An 18,588-nucleotide genomic window follows, 5' to 3' on the forward strand; every position below is an offset into this window, starting at 1 on the left:
CAAATTCTACAAGGAGGAAAAAAGAACCAGAAAAATGAGTGGGCAGGAAATGTTAAAAATATTTATCAGTCTTTGGTAGAAATTTGCACAAAAGGGTCTACTCCATTTTGACTAACATAGAAGATGGAAGACGAATTCGAACTCTGACATTCTCAGCACTCTGACATCTGGGTCCACTTTTCCAACCAGCTCCACAACTCCCCTGTAAGTACCTTCTGCTCCAGATGAATTAAACCACTCACCATTCTCTGCGTACATGTTAGCACCTTACTCAGATCCCTGATTCACATGATCTTATTGATGTGAGATTCTTTTTCCATATAGCCTTGCATTTACAACACTAGCTATCATGTAAGACCCAGTTTTAATGCCTCTTATTCCAAATACCTACCCAATATCCCCACTGGAAGTAACCTGTCCCTCCCTTGGACCTCACACCCTCTTACAATGATGTGGCAATAATCCTTTCTCTAGCCCTCTATCTGGACTAAAAACAATGGTAAGAACTGCAGGGTACCCATAAAATTTGGAAACATAAAAAATATTATTTTATTGTACTGTAATATAATATCTGGATAACTTTTTACAGATATTTGCTTATGTTACCAAACTTTATTGGCTTCTGCACACCTGGATTGACTTTTAATATCTGACGCCTGGTGCACTGTCTAATAATTAGTAGAACTGTATTTGTAACATAAATTGACTAACTTGTTGGCTTATTGATATGAATATGAGGGTTACCCTTCAAAACAACATACAAAGAGTAAGCGTGGAAGAAAATCAGACAGTAGGCAGAGCATGTGAAGAAATGAATGTCAATGATCAGGAGATCCTTCCGAGGCTGTAGAGAGAAAAAGCTGGGCTACAATGATAGTCATGCATCATGCATCTTGTAGTAATTAGCTGTGTGTAACCTAAAAATCTAAGTTTTCTTTTTGAATCAAGGACTTAGATACTCTCTTTTAACCTAAAATCTATCATTTTAAATAAATGCTGAGTAATAGTGGTTGTTTATAACTTTCTGGTAAATGTAGAGGCTAGTAGGAATTATTAATAATAAAAATGAGAAAATGGTAATACAAGCTATAGTAGAATATAAGGCAGCTAATTGTATGTATATAAAAGTATACAGTTTCCAAAGCACTTCCACATCAGCTATCTGGGTCTCACAGGAAGCGTGTAAGAAAGGCAACACAGACATTTTACAGATGAGAAGATAGATGGACTTAAAGCAGTTTCCTGGCTTGTCCAGGGTCATGGGGGTTGTCGTTAGAGGATGTGAGATCAAATCCGGGTCCTCCTACTCAGTACACCTCTCGCTGCCCATGGGCGCTAAAGTATAAAAGGAAGAGAGGGTACTAGATACCAGTATCCACATAAAGAGAGAGATTGAGAAAAATATAACATTTGTGAGTTTTAATTGCCAGTAAATGCAATGATTTTTCCTTCAATGATTAAAAAGGGGGAAAGGGAAGAGTGATAATAAGTAGAGTTACCCACAAAACATGCAATTAATGTGATTTTTTTTTTTTTTTGCTGTATTCCACTTTGATGGGAAAGAAGCATATCAAAAGAAAAATAATCTATGACAAATTTAGTAAAAACAAAAACTTCTAATGTTATTAGTTCTTGGAAGTTGAATAAATAATCCATTATCTTGTTTCATTTACATTTACATTTACAGTACTAGACACTAAGAATTGATGTGAAGCCCTGTAAGCTCTTAAATCATCAAACCCCTTGCTAAGGCAGAAAAGGCATTTGAAACAAAAGCCTTCCATACTTAATTCAATTGAACAAATGTGTACCAAGTGTCTATGGTGTCCAAATCCCTGCTGTAATTGCTGAAAAAATATCAGTAAATGAAACAAAACTAAGATCTTACTTTCCAGCAGTTTATATTCCACCAGGACAGACACTTTTGGTGGGCAAAGTATTCTAGTGGGAGAAGGCATTGATGTAACCAGAAATTTGATTAACTACAATTCAGTAATTATTCAGGTTAGCTAATGCATATTTTTAAAATCATTGAATGTAAGAAATGAATAGATAAATATCTTTACTATAATATTCTAAATTTGCACATTTTAAAATTTATTTTCTGCCTATGTGAGAATCATATCATGTTTCTCTTAAACATATATAAATGATTGTGCAGGAAATAATTCATAAATGTATGGGAAAGCATCTACAATGCACTGTCATAAGAAGTAAATTATGAGAAGGGGCTTCCAAGGGTTCTGTCCATATTGTGGTCCAGAAATTAGCAGCATCAGTACCACCTGAGAGCCTATAAAGACAGACGCTCAGGCCCACCCTCAGATCTACTAAGTCAGAATCTGTAATTGAAGCTCCCCAGGTGATTTGTATGAACAATAAGGTTTGAGAAGACTCCTCGACTGCATTCCTCTGTACCTAGGAGAGCCTAAAATAATCTTGTAAAAGGGAGAATATAAGCACTTCAAAAAATTAATCACTCACTTGATATTTTTTTCATTTTTAAGAGGCAATTTCTTTTCAAGTAAGTTTTTACTTTTAAAATGGTACATCAAAGATATTTCATACTAAACTTTCCTTTAGCATGTACTGACATAAACCAAAAAATGAATTTGCTTTTTCATGGTTTCAAATTAGGTGCTTCTAGCCAAAGAGTAATTTACCCCTCACATCTATCAACATATAGCACCTCCCCTTATTATCTGTGATTGAATCACCATCTTATTAACAGGTTTAAGAGACACAGGGTGTCTTCTGTTTTCTCATCCTATATCAAGCTCGGTTTCCCAAGTTAAGTCATGTTGCACTTAAGGCAAACAAGAATGAAATAGAAGACAGCATCATAGGTACTGAGCCTACCCAGAACATTCAACAAAACTGGCTGTCAGGCTACAAGTAATTATGGCCAGGGAAGCGCATGAGAACACCAGGAGAAGTTAGAAGATGGGTAAAAAAAGCTTCCTCTCCATTTCTCACTGAGCAGTCACTTCACAAACAGAATTGCCTTTCCCAGATTTTATATATTTTTATTTTAAAGATGAGAAAAGGGGAAAGCAGGAAAGGAGACTGTTATAAATCCACAGAGGCACCCATATCGAGGTCGAACACAGAAGAGAGAATGTTTCAGCCATACATATGCTCTCTCAAAAAGAGACAAAACACCCAAACACAAACTCATGGCAGGCCCTAGAATGCACAAAGAAAGAGATGGCAGGAATGGGTGAGCATCTGAGCCAAGAAAGGAATTTCAAACAGTCTGAAAAAGCATGATTCTCCTCTGTTATGTGATTAACACTCAAGGATTCTTCTGTACACACTAGATTTTCTCATCTTTAGCATATTAAACTATGAATGTAAGATACCTCCCATTTCCATTATTAAAAAACACTTTCCACTTGTCATTACCATCGGCTTCATAGCATACAGAAATTCCGGTTGAGATATATACCTATGAGGAGGTCACTTCCCTTTATATATATATTAATAAACTGACTCTTTCCAAAAATAGAGTTGAGATATTTTACAATTATAAAAAAGTATAAATTAATGCTATTGAAGTAAGGTGGAAGAAGCTAGTATCTATGCACATAAGCTAGAATATGTTCTGTGATTGAGCATTAATTTTAGTTTTGAGCTTCCTGGTAGGCAAGAGATAAATAGAAAATGCAATGTTCTCATTACCAATTAAGATGAAACATGTTAGCTCTTTAAGAGAAACAAATAGTATCATTATATTTAAATCTAAAAATATTATGTTTCTGATGGACTTATACAAGTTGCATTAAGCAGCATAAGCAATATCTTCAACAAAAAAATAGATGAAAGTGATAAAACATTGTTTAAATTTTTAATTCCTGTTCTGACCTTTAAGAAAGGAAAAAGTAAAATATTAACATGTAACTTAGAAAAGGCAATTCTTCAGGAAGAGTAAACAAAGTCAGGTATGTAATATTCTGGAAACCTAATTTTTTTTTTAGACAAGGTCTCACTGTTGGCCCGGCTGAAACACAATGGAATGCATCACTGCTCACTGTAACCTCAAGCTCTTGGGCTCAAGTAATCCTCTTTCCTCAGCCTCCACCTACAGGTTCCTCCTATAGGTTCATGCCACCATTCCCAGTTATTTCATTATTTTTTTTTAGATATAGGGTCTTGCTGTATTGCCCAGGCTGGCCTCAAACTCCTGGCCTCAAGCCTCCCACCTTAGTTTCCCAAAGTGCTGCTCTTATATGCATGAGCCACTGTGTGTGGCCCCTAGAAACCTACTTTCATACAGAAAGGTTGGCAATGATCTCTCAGATGACACTGTTCAATATAAGTTCTCTCATCTGGCCCTTTGACAGTATCTGGATAAAGGATAATTCTTGGCTCTGATCTCTGATGGGCACCTGGTAGCCTATGTAGTAAATTAAAGAAAGATTCTGGTGTTTTGGACATTGGGCCAGTAGGTGGCCAAGTTAATGAACTGCTATGAAAGCTGAGACTTGTTGCTTATATCTGGGGGCTGTACAATAGTGAAGATAATATCAAAACAGTATGAACTAACACTACTGGGAATATGTGGTTTCTGATCTCAGTTGGCGCCTCTAAAAATATGCTCTATTTGTATTTGACCTGTTTCTTCTCTCTTTCCATTTCCCTCACTGAATAATTCAGAAAATAAAGGCTACCAAATGTTGTTTTCAAATATTCTCTTCTCCTCTTTCCCAAACGTCACTACATCACCACATAGAGGAAAGGCTTCTGTTCAAGGCTAGCCCTGCCACAGCTTTGTCATGGCTCCTCAGCAACCTTGCTTGATGAATTATCTTCAAACTTTCCTTTTCTACTCACTCTTTTCCATCAGTCTTTAAAACTGCTTAATTGTTCCCCTCCTAAGGAATTATTTTACTTAGAAGTACATCTCTCTCTAGCTATCATTGTATTTCTCATTTTCCTTTCTCAGGAACAAGGAAAATGAGTCTCCACTTTCTCCTGGCTTCTGCCCTTCCAATTGATTTATAAATTGACACACTGCTGAAAAGACAGACCTAGGAGGAAGTGGAGGCTACTTGCTAGGGTCTGAACGTCCCCCAAATTCCATGTGTTGAAATTTAATCCCCATTGTGGTGGTATTAAGAGATGGAAATTTAATCCCCATTGTGGTGGTATTAAGAGATGGAAATTTAATCCCCATTGTGGTGGTATTAAGAGATGGAGACTTTTGAATTCGATTGAGTCATTGAGAGCCCTGCACTCAAAAATGGATTAGTGCCTTATAAAACAACTGGAGAGAACTAACTTAAGCCCCTTCTGCACTTTTGTTCCTTCCACCACGAGGACACAGAGTTCATCTCCTCTGGAGGATGCAGAAACAAGACACCATCTTGGAAGCAGACAGCAAACCTCACCAGACACCAAACTTTCTGGTGCCTTGATCTTGGACTTGCCAGTTTCTCCAGTACTGTGAGAAAATAAATTTCTATTATTTATAAGATACTCAGTCATCACCAAAATGGTGGAGTAGAAGAAATCTGGCTTCAATCTTCCTCACAGAAAACCAAAAACAACTATCTAGCGCCAAGATTATCATCACCAATAACCCAGAATTCAAAGCTGAGGCTGTGAAGATCCTTGAAGACACAGAGAAGTGAAAAAATGTGAGCAGAAGAGAATGGAGATACCAAGTCAGAGAGACAGTTCAGCAGCACCACATTGTAGGAGGCACATTCATGAGTCTTCTGGGCATAAACTCCTAGCCAGCCTCCCAAACAGCTGGGAAATCCTCTTTGAAACCCCTCTCCCCAGTCCAGAATGGGCAGTGCTTCCAACTTGTGTGAGAGCTGTGGGAAACCTGGGCCTAGGGCACCATCTAGTGCCGAAATAAAGGCAGCTGTCTAGGGCTAAGGGGACTCAACAGGCAACCAGCATAGAACCTGTAAACACACATCACTAGACAGACCACATCAATACAGGCAATGAAGACTGGGATAAATAACTAGTCTTTCAATGAGAAGACACAGATATACATTCATAAAAAACACTAGCAAATAGGGAGCCGTAACCTCCCCAAACGGATAAAGCAAGGAGCCAGTGGCTGACTCCAATGAGATGGCAATATATGAGTTCTCAGGTCAATAATCCAAAATAAGAATTCTAAAGAAACTCAGTGAACTCCAAGATAACACATAAAAGCAATTTATAAATTTATCAGAGAAATTTAACAAAGAGATTGAAATAATTTTTTAAAAGTTAAACAGAAATTTTGGAACTGAGAAATACCTTCAGTTGAACAACAACAACAAAAAAATGCATCAGAAGGTTAAAACAGCAGAATTGATAAAGCAGAGGAAAGAATTAATGATCTTGAAAACAAGTTATTTGAAAATACATTCAGAGGAGAAAAAAGAAAAAAAATTAAAAGGAATGAAGAATGCCTCTGAAATCCAGAAAACAGCCTCAAAAAGGCAACTCTAAGAGTCACTGGCCTTCAAGGAAGAGTTAAGAAAGAATAAGTGGTAGAAAGATCACATGAATAAATAATACAAGAAAACTTTCCAACCCTAGAGAAAATATACATATCTAGGTACAAGAAGGGTAAAGAACACCACACAAATTTCACCCAAATAAGACTACCCCAAGGCATATAATAATGAAACTTTCAAAAGCTGACAACCCCAAAAGGAGCAAGAGAAAGAAAACCAACATATACGTGCTCCAATTTGTCTGGCAACAGACTTCTTAGTGAAAACCACAGGCCAGGAGGGAGCAGGATGGCAAAGCACTGAAGAAAAGAAATTGTCAACTGAGAATACTGTACCCAGCAAAGCTAACTTTCAAACATAAAAAAGAGATCAGTACTTTCCCAGACAAACAAAACCTGAGGGACTTTATCACCACCAGACCTTTCTTAGAAGAAATGCTAAAGGTCCTTTCTTTCAATCTGAAAGAAAAGGACACTAACATGCAATAAGAACGTCATCTGAAGGCATAAAATTCACAGGTAAAAGTAAGTATAAAAATTCAGAACACTCTAATACTGTTGTTGTGGCATATAAATTACACAGTCTCATGTATCACTACTAGTACAGAACACTGTTTCTATAGTTGCTTCCTCTTTGCAACTGTCTCCTCCCTTGGCTTTCATTACATGAAGTTCTTCCTCTTTCTTTTTTTACTTTTTAAACTGTCCTTCTTTTTCCCTTTTCTGTAGACTTTTTCTCATTTTCACATGCCTCTAAGTACTGCCCTTGACCATCTCTTTGTGTTTTATATCTTACCCCTTTGGCAATCCCATCTACTTTCACGGTTTTAACCACAGATATTTGCTGACAAGTTTCAAATATAACTTTTTTTCCAGATCGTTGGCCTATGGGATCCCTTGACTTTATTGTCCAATGGATACCACAAACTCAGAGTCTAAAACTAATTGTTTCCCAGTCTGCAATACCTCTTTATTCCTTATTTATTCCTACAAAATAGAAACCTGGGGCTTATTCTAGATTTCTCTTTGTCCTTGATTCTCATAACCAATCATTCACTAAACCCTAACCTCGCTGCTACATAGAAAGTCAAATTCATTCTCATTTCCTTTCCCACTGACACTTTCTTTAGTAAAACTCTAATCATCTCTTGACTAAATTAATTAACTGAAATGGCCTTTCCTTCTCCACTTGCCTCTACCATCGATGGCCTTCAGATTTGTTTACTAATTTCCAATTTGACTCCTTTTCTTAATTTGTCTTCTCCAAAGCTTTCTAGGTACCCTTTCCAAAATATAATCTGATCTTGATTTCTTCCTGCATAAAATTCTTCACTGACCCACCATGTTTGCAAAAGAGTCAAAATTTCTTGACTTGATAAGTATGTCCCATCATGACCTAGGCTCTTTCTCTCTTCAGTTTGATCCTTCCCCACTCATTTTCCCAGGACATATACTTTAGACTTAATGATATTCTTAGAGGTCCCTGAACATACTTCGCTTCCTATGTCAGTGCTTTTACTGATATTTACTCCTTTGTTTCCTCACATATAGTGAACTTCAAATGTCACCTTTTCTGGGGAGCTTCTATGAGCTTTTCCTCACTTCTTCCCTGGACCAGAGGGAGCTAATCACTGTTCTCTCTGTTGTCTCGCTACCTCATGCCTACTCCTGTGGCTGCACTTAGCAAACTGAATAGTAATTATTATGTGGTGAACTTCTTTTTTTTTTTTTTTTTTTTTTTTGAGGCGGAGTCTCGCTCTGTCGCCCGGACTGGAGTGCAGTGGCCGGATCTCAGCTCACTGCAAGCTCCGCCTCCTGGGTTTACGCCATTCTCCTGCCTCAGCCTCCCGAGTAGCTGGGACTACAGGCGCCCGCCACCTCGCCCGGCTAGTTTTTGTATTTTTAGTAGAGACGGGGTTTCACTGTGTTAGCCAGGATGGTCTCGATCTCCTGACCTCGTGATCCGCCCGTCTCGGCCTCCCAAAGTGCTGGGATTACAGGCTTGAGCCACCGCGCCCGGCCAAGAACTTCTTAAATGAAAGACTATAATTCCACTATCTCTACTCCTCAATGATTACAGCATTGGTCAAACCAAAGAATGTGCTCACAAAACATAAAGATTGAGATAGGAATCTAGACATGACTTCTTCTCTGCCAATAGGGTAGTACCTGTTAACCAAAACCTGAAAATAACAAATTGTATATTTATTTATCAAAAACAGTGATATTGAATTTCTTTATTATAAGCTGTTTCCACTATTTTTATCCTCATATAACCTTTTAAAATCTTTCATAAAGTTTTTTTCTCTTGAACATACTATCAGCAATTTGCTTATTCATTTTCTTGTTCTACCTTTTATAACAGACAAATTATAAAATGTGTTATAGCACCACAGAGAACAGAGGAAACTGCTCCTGATTATTTAACAATAGCTGTGGAATACACTGTCCAATCAAAAGATTTACACTGAGGGCCACATGCTGTGAGTACAATTGTTATTAAGGGAGAGAATGAGAAGTTGAATATGTGCCACTCATGTTAGTAAATCAGCATTTTCCCTCTTTATTTTCACACCTCCATCCCAGAACTTCCCTGTATTTACTTCACACAGGCTCATCTAAGCTAAGGGCATCTTCCTAATTAAGGTTAGAATAGCATGACAACAATAATGACATCTTACATCTATTACATCTGCCTAGCCCTATATGGAGCACTGTCACATCTTATCTGCCTAATAAACTCAGGGGACTGTTTTCTGTATATTTCACACTGATGACTTTCTGAGCATAGCTAATTTTATGAATTCCTTGGGTCAATCCTATTCCAGACCTCTGGATTTCAACTCTAGCTACTCTTCTCTAATTTTCTCAAACTCATCCACTCCATACCACTTCTAGTCACTTGTCATAGAGATGGTGTCACAGAGATGTCTGACTATGTGTCATCACCCACTGTTAACCACAACCCTCACAGAGAAGGCATCCTTTCTTCTTTCATTTTAACAAGGTGTTTCATTCTGGTCTTATTTTACATTTCTGCACTGAAGGAGCTGGAGAAAAAAGATAGCTAATTTATAATCTCCTGAAAGGAGCTTTATTACAAGAAGATAACAAGCACAAATATGGAGGTAGAGTTGCTCAGATGCAGAAGGGGAATCAGATCAGCTGAGAAAATGGCTTCATTCAGAAAGAAAGAAAGAAAGAAAGAAAGAAAGAAAGAAAGAAAGAAAGAGGAAGGAAGGAAGGAAGGAAGGAAGGAAGGAGGAAGGAAGGAAGGAAGGAAGGAAGGAGGAAGGAAGGAAGGAAGGAAGGAAGGAAAACTTTGTGTTAAGAAAGTATCTAAAACAAAGCTAAATTTGTCCTAGCTTTGCTACTGATGAATTTTATGATCTTGAGCAAGTCATTTTGTTTTATTTTTCTGTGCTTTTTATTCTCATTTGTAACAAGAACATTTCCTAAAATCTACGGTAGATGCTGCACCTTTATCTTAACCATGAATTTCATTTTAATCTTATGTTACTAGGTTTAGGGTCGAAAATCTGTATTCAATTAATTGGCTTCTTGGACTTGCTTAATATTCATCAGCTGAGAAGAAGTCATCTCTTTGGTGGCAGTTTAAGAAAAACAATTGAAATGTATTTATGGGTATCATCTTCTTGTTCTTTAAAATGCTGCTGTGAAGAATATGACATGGTAGTGATTATAATTCCCATTTTACAAATGAAACTGAGATGTGCATGCATACAGTATTTCCCATATGTTTTGTGCATTTTTCAAAACAGTATTTAAACATTTTCTTTATAACCCATGAGCCTATAACTGTCTATATATTTCTATGTCTCTTCCAACAAATATGGGACCCTTGAAGAAAATAATAATAATAGTAGTAATAATAGTTATTCTTTTGATTTTTATTATTTTAATTTATGTGTTACTAAGCACCAAGAAAAATATGTGATGCATAATAGACACATTTGTTTATTTATAAATGTCTTTATTAGAAAGCAAATACGTTACTAGCTAATCAAATAATTTCCGCCTCCCAAAATCCTGTGCTTCAACTACCAATTAAGGCTTTTACCTGGATATTTAGATAATTGCCTTGAATCTTCAATTTGTTGGCTATGAAATGAATGAAATCGATAATCCTAAAATTGATAAATGGGGATTTCTGAGAACCAATTCTCTTCATAAAAACATTAGTGTTCTATTTGGTACTACAATGCCTTAAGTTTTAGAGAGTAAAGCTTTCTGCAATACCAAAGGTAATTAAAATTATAATTTCTCATGTAAGTTAAGATTTTAAATGTTGTAGAGATTCATAGAAAACAATTAAACAGGAAAAAGAAGCAAATATTTCTATATAAATTTAGAATCTAATGATAACTCTCTGTTGCATAAGACAGTGACATTTTGACAAGGCTTTATGCCTTGTCTTGACTCTGGTTTTCAACTACAGCTTCTCTGAAAATTGACAACTTTCTCCTACTGACATGCTGCTTCCAACATATATCAGAACAGCATGTGCCATGAGTTTTTTTAGTGGTTGTAGGTGTTCACCAAACTATTCTTTTCTGGATGTGGTTCCCTAGCTCTCTGTGTACTTACAAAAAAGTCGCTGAAAACACGACTTTTAGTAAGTCTGTTTATGAACCCATCACTCCAGTCACTGCCCAGTTATTGAAAGTCCACAAAGGAGTTATTGTACATTAGCTCCCTATATCATAAGGGCAAAAATTTTAGTACTCGGAGAAGGATGGCTACTGCCAAGCCACAAGGTAGAAACATAAAATGGAAGCTGCCACCACCACCTATCCTATGAAGGACAGCTTCTTACAAAATTTGCAGCAAGATAAATGTAGTTGTAGGGTGATTTTGTGGCAAAGGAATCACAAAGAGTTCAAGCTTACTCAGAATAATGAAAGTGTCATTTTTTTCATTTTTGGACTTCACTCTAATTCTATGCACATAATAGCTGTTTGCTAAATACTGATTAGTGACTTTAAAAATGAGTTTAATAAATCCATCCAAGATATAGAAGAAAAAATAAAGACAAAAATTTTTAAACATGGCAATTTGTGGCCATTTTGAGTAGTAATAAATGGCCTTATATTTTTTAATAGGCTCCAAGATTACCACCATATCCTAGCACAAGGTAACAATTTATGTTGAACATAACTTGGTATATTCAAGGGTAGTGTCCATTATAATGAGCACTGTCTTTAAAAGAAGTTAGGGAACTTTACAGTAGTGTTTGCAAAGATCACCTCATAAAATGTTTTAAATGTAAATGTTGGTGTTTAAAGAGACCAACTCTCAAGTATAAAGTAGACAGCTAGAGAATCAAGGTTATGGGTAAACAAGGTTTTACTTGGATATGAACACTTTTTTTAAATTACAAATAAAGTATCTCGCAACAATATCTGGCTTTTCTTTTGTCCACTCACCCACTCTTGCCAATAATATATGTTCTCTTGGCCAAAGTTCACATGCCTAACTTTGCTTGGATGTATCTTTCTTGAAACCAAAAGTCTTTGTCACACACTTCAAGACTCTCCATTACTCATCCTTCATGTCTATAAAGACTGATGTAATCACAGAATATTAGGACCTACTTCTGTCTTTATTATTAGTTCCTAGCCCAGACTATTTCCTCCAGATAAGCAAATCTGCTTTTTTTCCACACCATGAGAGCACTTTCAATACTGCTTCTTTTACAAATGCTGTATTTCCAAACAAAACTCTAACCAAAATTGCCTTTTTTCCAGGTTTTCTCTATATAATTGCACCACCATTACATTCTTTCAGTTCCCTACAATTGAATAAACTCATGTTTATAAATGTCTATACTGTGATTGCTTTTACTTACTTTACATGTATTTAAACTGCACTCCCCTCAAAGTAAAAACTACTTAGTAACTGAAATTAAGTCTTCAAAATTGTTATTTAAAGTTTTTATGCGGTAAATCTTTACTTAAAGTCATCTATTGTGATGATTTTTCATTTAAAGGACATATAGCCATTTATACATTTGCAAGGTAGTATAGTATGAGGAGGAAAAGCACTGTACAGGAGGAATTCATAATAGACTGAGTGAACACCAGAATTAGCCAGGTAGTTTGCTCATGAAAGAGCTTGAGACTTTACTTTTGACCCTTATCTTCTTTAGGTTTTAATGTATACAATTAAATTCTGGAGACCCAAAGCTGGAATACTAAGATAAATTAAATAATCAAAATCCCAGAATTTACTGATGTTAGAAAGGCAGATTGAAGCTAATAATTTTACATTTAAAGGGAAAAAATTCAAGTCCTCCTCTTGAATCTAATGGTAACAGTAATAAAATTAATAACTGTTCAAGCATAAAAGGAAGGAGATATGGCTTAATAGCAGCAGCACTTTCGAAAAGACCTTGGGATGTTAATTGATGTAAGATCTACTCTAGTCAGCTATAATGGTAAGTGAAGTAAAAAATGAAATGCATGAGTGAAGGAAATGGAGAGGTATACTATAAAAGAGAGATTATTCATTGATGATAAATGTCACATGGAAAAGAAGCTTGAGTGTTTTGGATGACTGCTAGTCTTCAATGAAGGATTGGTGGAAACGTCAAGAAACCTGTTTTAGGTCATTATATAGAAGAACTGACTAAAAGTCAGGTGACATTCTGTTCTCCATTTAACTCCTGTATACTCCTACTCTAATTAGAAACCCTAATCACAATTAGAAAGCTTTGAACGTGGGCAAGCATGTAATGTGATGTTCTAAGCATCTTTCATTAGTTGGTCTGAATAACCTTTCAAGACACTCCTATTTCTTACTATATGATCAAAAGAGCAACGTATTAAGATAATTCCCTTTGAAGTAGGTTGCTTCAATCAAGACAAGAAAGATATAGAGAAAGTTGCTGTTACATAGGAAATATGTAACTAAATATGTAACTAAATATGTAACTAAATATATGTAACTAAATATGATATTTAGTAGATATGAAATTATTAAAGGCAATTGCATTAACCAAAGTATGTATTTATGACCTAGGAGGACTTTTTTCTGATGTCATTAGACTTTTTAATTGTTTTATATCAACTAAAAAAGTACTTCAAAAGGAAAAAATCAGATCTTGGAAAGAAGCTCAAAAAGGACAATTTTATATAAAATGTAAGCAAATGTAAAAAAAATGTTGCACCAACATGAAAATCTAACTGGAAAGAAAAGTTTACCTTAAAGTGGATATTTTAATAAGGGAAGCAGCATCACTAAATTCATTATTATATCAATACTTATCTAAGTATCTGAGACAAAATACTAGAAGTAAGGCTTAAGATAAATAAATAAATAGATAGATAGATAAATAAATAAATAAACAAATGTAACGAATGAAAATTTATCCACTCAAAAAAAATCTTATAGCTACAAACTCAAAGAACATTTTTATTGGATTTATTCAGTGCTTCGAATTTTATTAACTACAGTTATTTTTAAGTACTGTTTTCAAAAATCGTTTGAAATGATAAATTTGTTTTTTGATAGGGAATCTGCATTTTATCAGAAGAACAAAATACAGTGTACGTGGCTGAGATATTCTTATCAGCGGTAGGCTATTTCTGTATTATATACTTAGTATATTTAAAGACTCACATTCCAGGTGGGCAGCTTGCTCCAAAGCACATTCAAATTGTATTTGTGGATAAGGCTCCATTACTCCAATATCCTGCTTCCCCCTTGACAGACCCATCTTAACATTTCCCTCCAGAGCCAATCATGAACAATTTCTGGAGAGTCTATTGCATTGCAGGTAACTTTATGTGTACTGATTTTCTTTTATTTTATGTAAGTTGATAATTGTCATGTTTCAAGTGTGGTACAAATAATACAATAAAAGATTGAAAAGAATGTAAAAGAATATAAAAACTAAACTGTAACTGGTTAAAATACAAAACAAAAGAGAAAATATCTCCAAGTTTAGCTTAAATGTAAAATGCAGTAATATAAAATCAACTGTGCCATGCAAAAACAATATGATTTCAAGGTAGTCTCACAATTAACTGCAGAAATGAAGGTACACTAGTCCAGTCAGTGCTTTTGGTATTAACTATACTTGGTTAACTTCTAATACAAGAAACGATGATAATGAATTGACTAGGGAATGGCTGATTTGGAAAGGAGAGGTAAAGGTCATGGGAGGCCCTAGAATTTCTAAGTCCTGCATTGCCAATATCCAGACAAACTGGTTTCCATGCTGAATAGTGCTCAGATGACAGAGACAACCCTGATATGTGGTCTTCACTGCTATTTGACAGGGAACTGTCATCAGTAGGCAAACCCATCAGTCTGAAAGCAGGAAAATTACTAAATGATCCAAGAAAGTGCCTGTAGGCCAGTACACTGTGGGGCCCTGAGAAGCAGGAGGGCAAAGCCTCAGGAAAAATGAATCTTCAGCGGGAGCTTACACAAAATTCCTTTCCAGATAGAAGGAAACAAATGCATTTTAGTTTTTACAGATGTTACATTTAATAAGAGAAGTAACTAATTCCCTTTGAGAAGAAACAAGGTATTATAGATAAATGGCAAAGTGAATGATGTAATTGTTTGGTAATAAAATAAACACCACATATTGCTATGATGCTGTTCTGTGAACACAATGTAGTCTGGAATCAATTACTAGAATGGTACAGAGACATTGTCTTTGCCATACCACACCAGTCAGAAGGCAGAAAGGAAACATAGTAATCCAAACTAACACACGGGCAAAATTGTAATATTAGTCCTTTCTCAGCAAAATTAGTGAAAACAAGTTCAATTAATTTTCCAAAAACATAATTCTACTTCTCAGAAAGCAATCCACTATTAGCCGCCTCTCACCAAATAAAATAATCTTATAATAAAATTATGGAAAATGAAAATACTGTTTAAAAATGATGAAATATTACTTCTTCCTGAAGAAATAATTTATACTTTTAATATCAATAATCAATTATCTAGCTCAATGGGGGAAATATTATTAAATATTTAAATAAATCACATTCAATCTAGATTTTGCCATTCTCTTTGCCATCATCTTTGGATCTATCCAATGATGATATTTAACACATTTTAACTTGCTCTTTCAGGATGTTTCATGTAAGCAAGCACTAAAGGAAACTATGCTAAACATTAACATGTAGTAAAGTTAAATATTAAAATATAAGGAATTAACATCTGAACTTAAGCTTGTGTCTTTAAAAAGTAATGAATTTTTGTTCAAAAAGAAGTATGCAGTTCATGATTAAAAATCAAGCTTCAGAAGCATAAGTCAGTTGTTATAAAGTTATATCACAGCAGATAGATTTTTTCCAAAGCAAAATCTGAAAATATAATGTGTAATTCTGTATCATTTATGTTTGTTTTGAAACTTCTGTTCCCTTTATAAAGTATATGTTTTCATTAATGATAGCCATATAATCACTTCACTATGGATGCTGCCAATTTCTATAATCAAACCTCACACCAGTAACTGAATATTGTGGAAACATTAAAAGAACGTGGAGCTATGTCTATGGCTTCTTGAAAATCATTTGACTTGAAGAAATACGAATGCAGAAATACCAGCAAGATTGTCTTCTTATGCCAGCTTATACATGTGAATTGTCCTAGATGTTAATTTATAACCAGGGCCTCAGTTTTTTCATAAACCTACTGGGGGAATTAAGAGTAGCTGAGCTCAGAAATCCCCTTTTATTAAGCTGAAGAGAGTGTAGAAAATCTTTATATACAAAAATTTTTGAATATTTACATCCATAAGTTTCTGGAAAAATCAAAGCTTTTAATCTTAGGTTAATCTATTGCATTTTAGAAAGACATTATAAACCTAATATCTGCTATCCATTCATTAGCATTTTATAACTGACCTAACTTTAATCCTAATATGTAAGTTCATTGTGTTAGAAGAAAAAGACGAGAAACAAAAACTCAAATCCAACTGGTCACCAGTGTTATTTCTCATAAAACAGGATAATTCTTGGGGGAGTGAGGGAATCTGGACAATTTTAGCCTATCAAGTAAGAAGAAAATACATGACTTAAATTACTTACTTTTTCTTTGTAACTAAGGTACTCCAGAAGTAAAAATGTAAGTTTCTGATATACTGAGGGAGATGACTGTATTAATCCTATATTCACAGGAAAGATTTCCATATGTAAGAAGGGGTACAAGAGGACAAAACACCTTCAACTGTTCAAGAAAGATAAAGCCTTGAAGTCCAATTTGTGGAGCAGTAACTTCTTTTTGCCAGTCACTCACACTGAATTAACTCCTTACACCTGGAAAGTCATAGCTGGTCACTGAAGAGCAATATAACACCTTGGACAAATAAGCCTTCCAAACACAAACTCAATATACGAAGGCAAACAAGTATCCAAATCAAATCTACTGCTGGACACTTTGCATGGAAAGTTTGATACCATTTCAGCTCCTACTATCCTCAGATATTCTATGGGGTACAATTTTCCTAAACTATAATTGTAAGGAAATGGGTGGGCAGTACTGAGAATGGTAAACTCCTTTCTCCACAGTGCTAGAAATAAACAGGAACAATACTATGATCCCAGGAACACATAGTGCAATGCTCTGGCTTTCTCAGTACCCTTCTTTCCCAAATATAATGCCTACCTTCGGTGTGGACTGCAGAGACATAGGTCCAATTGTAACGTTTGACTATGTCAAGCATGGCCCTTGCCTGCAAAGTGTCAGAAGGGACAACCCTCAGGAAGTATTTGTACAAAGTTTTGTCACTCAGGTCGATGCTTGTGGCTGAATAAGCGATCTGCGGGATGTCGAAGAGCTGGAGCAGGTTCTGCACTTGAATGGCTACAGAGCTGGAGCCGGGACCGATCACTCCCGCAATGGGCTTCTTAGTCCTGCCGGGGGGGAGGGACTGGCCGTCAGGCAGGCACCGGTTGAGCCCATCCTTCTCATCTCGAATGGAAATCAGAGAGTCCCTAATGAACTCAATGCTCTGTTCCAGAGCCACGGAAGAGTGCCAGCAGGAGTCCCGGATCTCACTGCCCAGGGTGATGTTGGGCAGAAGGACTGGGTCCGCGTTGATCTTATCCAACGTGTGGAACATGGCCTCCACCCTCTGGATACCATACTGCTCCCTGATCTCTCCACACTTCCTCTCGGGCACTTTCTCGGCCGGAGGTTGGTGATGGACTGAGAAGAGGGCTCCAATGATGACATCTCCGTCCATTCTGGCCACCGAGCGCTGAGACGACGCTCCCGCCAGCAACACTGTCCTGCCGGGGCTTCTGGGGAGAAGGGACACTTCCAAAAATATCGCTGGGAGAAAAACCAAGAGGAGCCCGACCATGGTGGTGAGGACGCGGTCCACAGCCTGCCAGCCGCGTTCCCACGCTGGTCCCGCTGCAGGCTCCCAGCGCTCACCCCCGAGATGCCCAGCGCCGCCTCTCCCAGAGTGGTGCCCCTCGCCAACAATGGTCGTCCAAGGCCTTTGCCTCCTCCACCACCGCCTCCTTCCCCTTCGTCCCCTCCTCTGGGTCCTCCACGACCGCCTCTACAAGCTGGAGGCGTTCGTAGCGAAATTCGAATCCCCGTTCTTCACCGGTGCATCAAGGTAAATTGATCAAGAGTACAGTAGAAGTCGTGTTGGCAGCGGTGAGCTGGATGCTGCTGACAAAAGACAGAGAAAAATCACGGCCTTGTCATCAGAGGACCTGTGTTAAAACTATGGGGTCCGTGATGTTAACAGTTGCCTTGCCCGTTTCATTTCGGCACATCCTGATATCGGCTGCAGGAACAGCTTGGAACATATCTGTGGTCACTGAGGAAGGCGGGGTGTCCTATCCCCTCAGTCCTCACAGTCCGGGCGGTGCAGAGCCCCGCCAACTCGCCCGCTCCTCCAGCCGTAAGTCTTTTCCTGGTCCCCTAAAACCTATCATGCCTTCTTACTTGGAGGGCGGTGGGGAAGGTGAGCAGAGAGGAGGGGAGGAGCTAGGTCCTTCAACCCAAGAGAACTTTCCGGATTGGAAAAGATCAACCTTTTTTTCCAGAAGAAAATTTGGAAACTGATTGTAAAGGTGGAAGTGCGACTTTAAAATAAACATATATAAGGGATGCACCTTTTA

The 18,588-nt window shown here is 36.9% G+C and overlaps 1 protein-coding gene across 3 annotated transcripts in view; it reads right to left on the minus strand.

Moving 5' to 3' along the window:
* Positions 1-18,362, minus strand: part of GRM1 (glutamate metabotropic receptor 1) — a 460,907-nt gene extending 442,545 nt beyond the window's left edge. For all 3 annotated transcript variants that reach the window (XM_033235141.1, XM_033235142.1, XM_033235143.1), the window contains exon 1: positions 17,114-18,362. In XM_033235141.1, the coding sequence (XP_033091032.1) occupies positions 17,114-17,813 (700 nt within the window). In that variant the 5' untranslated portion in view covers positions 17,814-18,362. The remainder of the gene's footprint in view (positions 1-17,113) is intronic.
* Positions 18,363-18,588: the final 226 nt, after the last annotated feature.

Source organism: Trachypithecus francoisi, unplaced genomic scaffold, assembly GCF_009764315.1.
Source record: "Trachypithecus francoisi isolate TF-2019V2 unplaced genomic scaffold, Tfra_2.0 Lachesis_group15, whole genome shotgun sequence".
NCBI classification, from domain to species: domain Eukaryota; kingdom Metazoa; phylum Chordata; class Mammalia; order Primates; family Cercopithecidae; genus Trachypithecus; species Trachypithecus francoisi.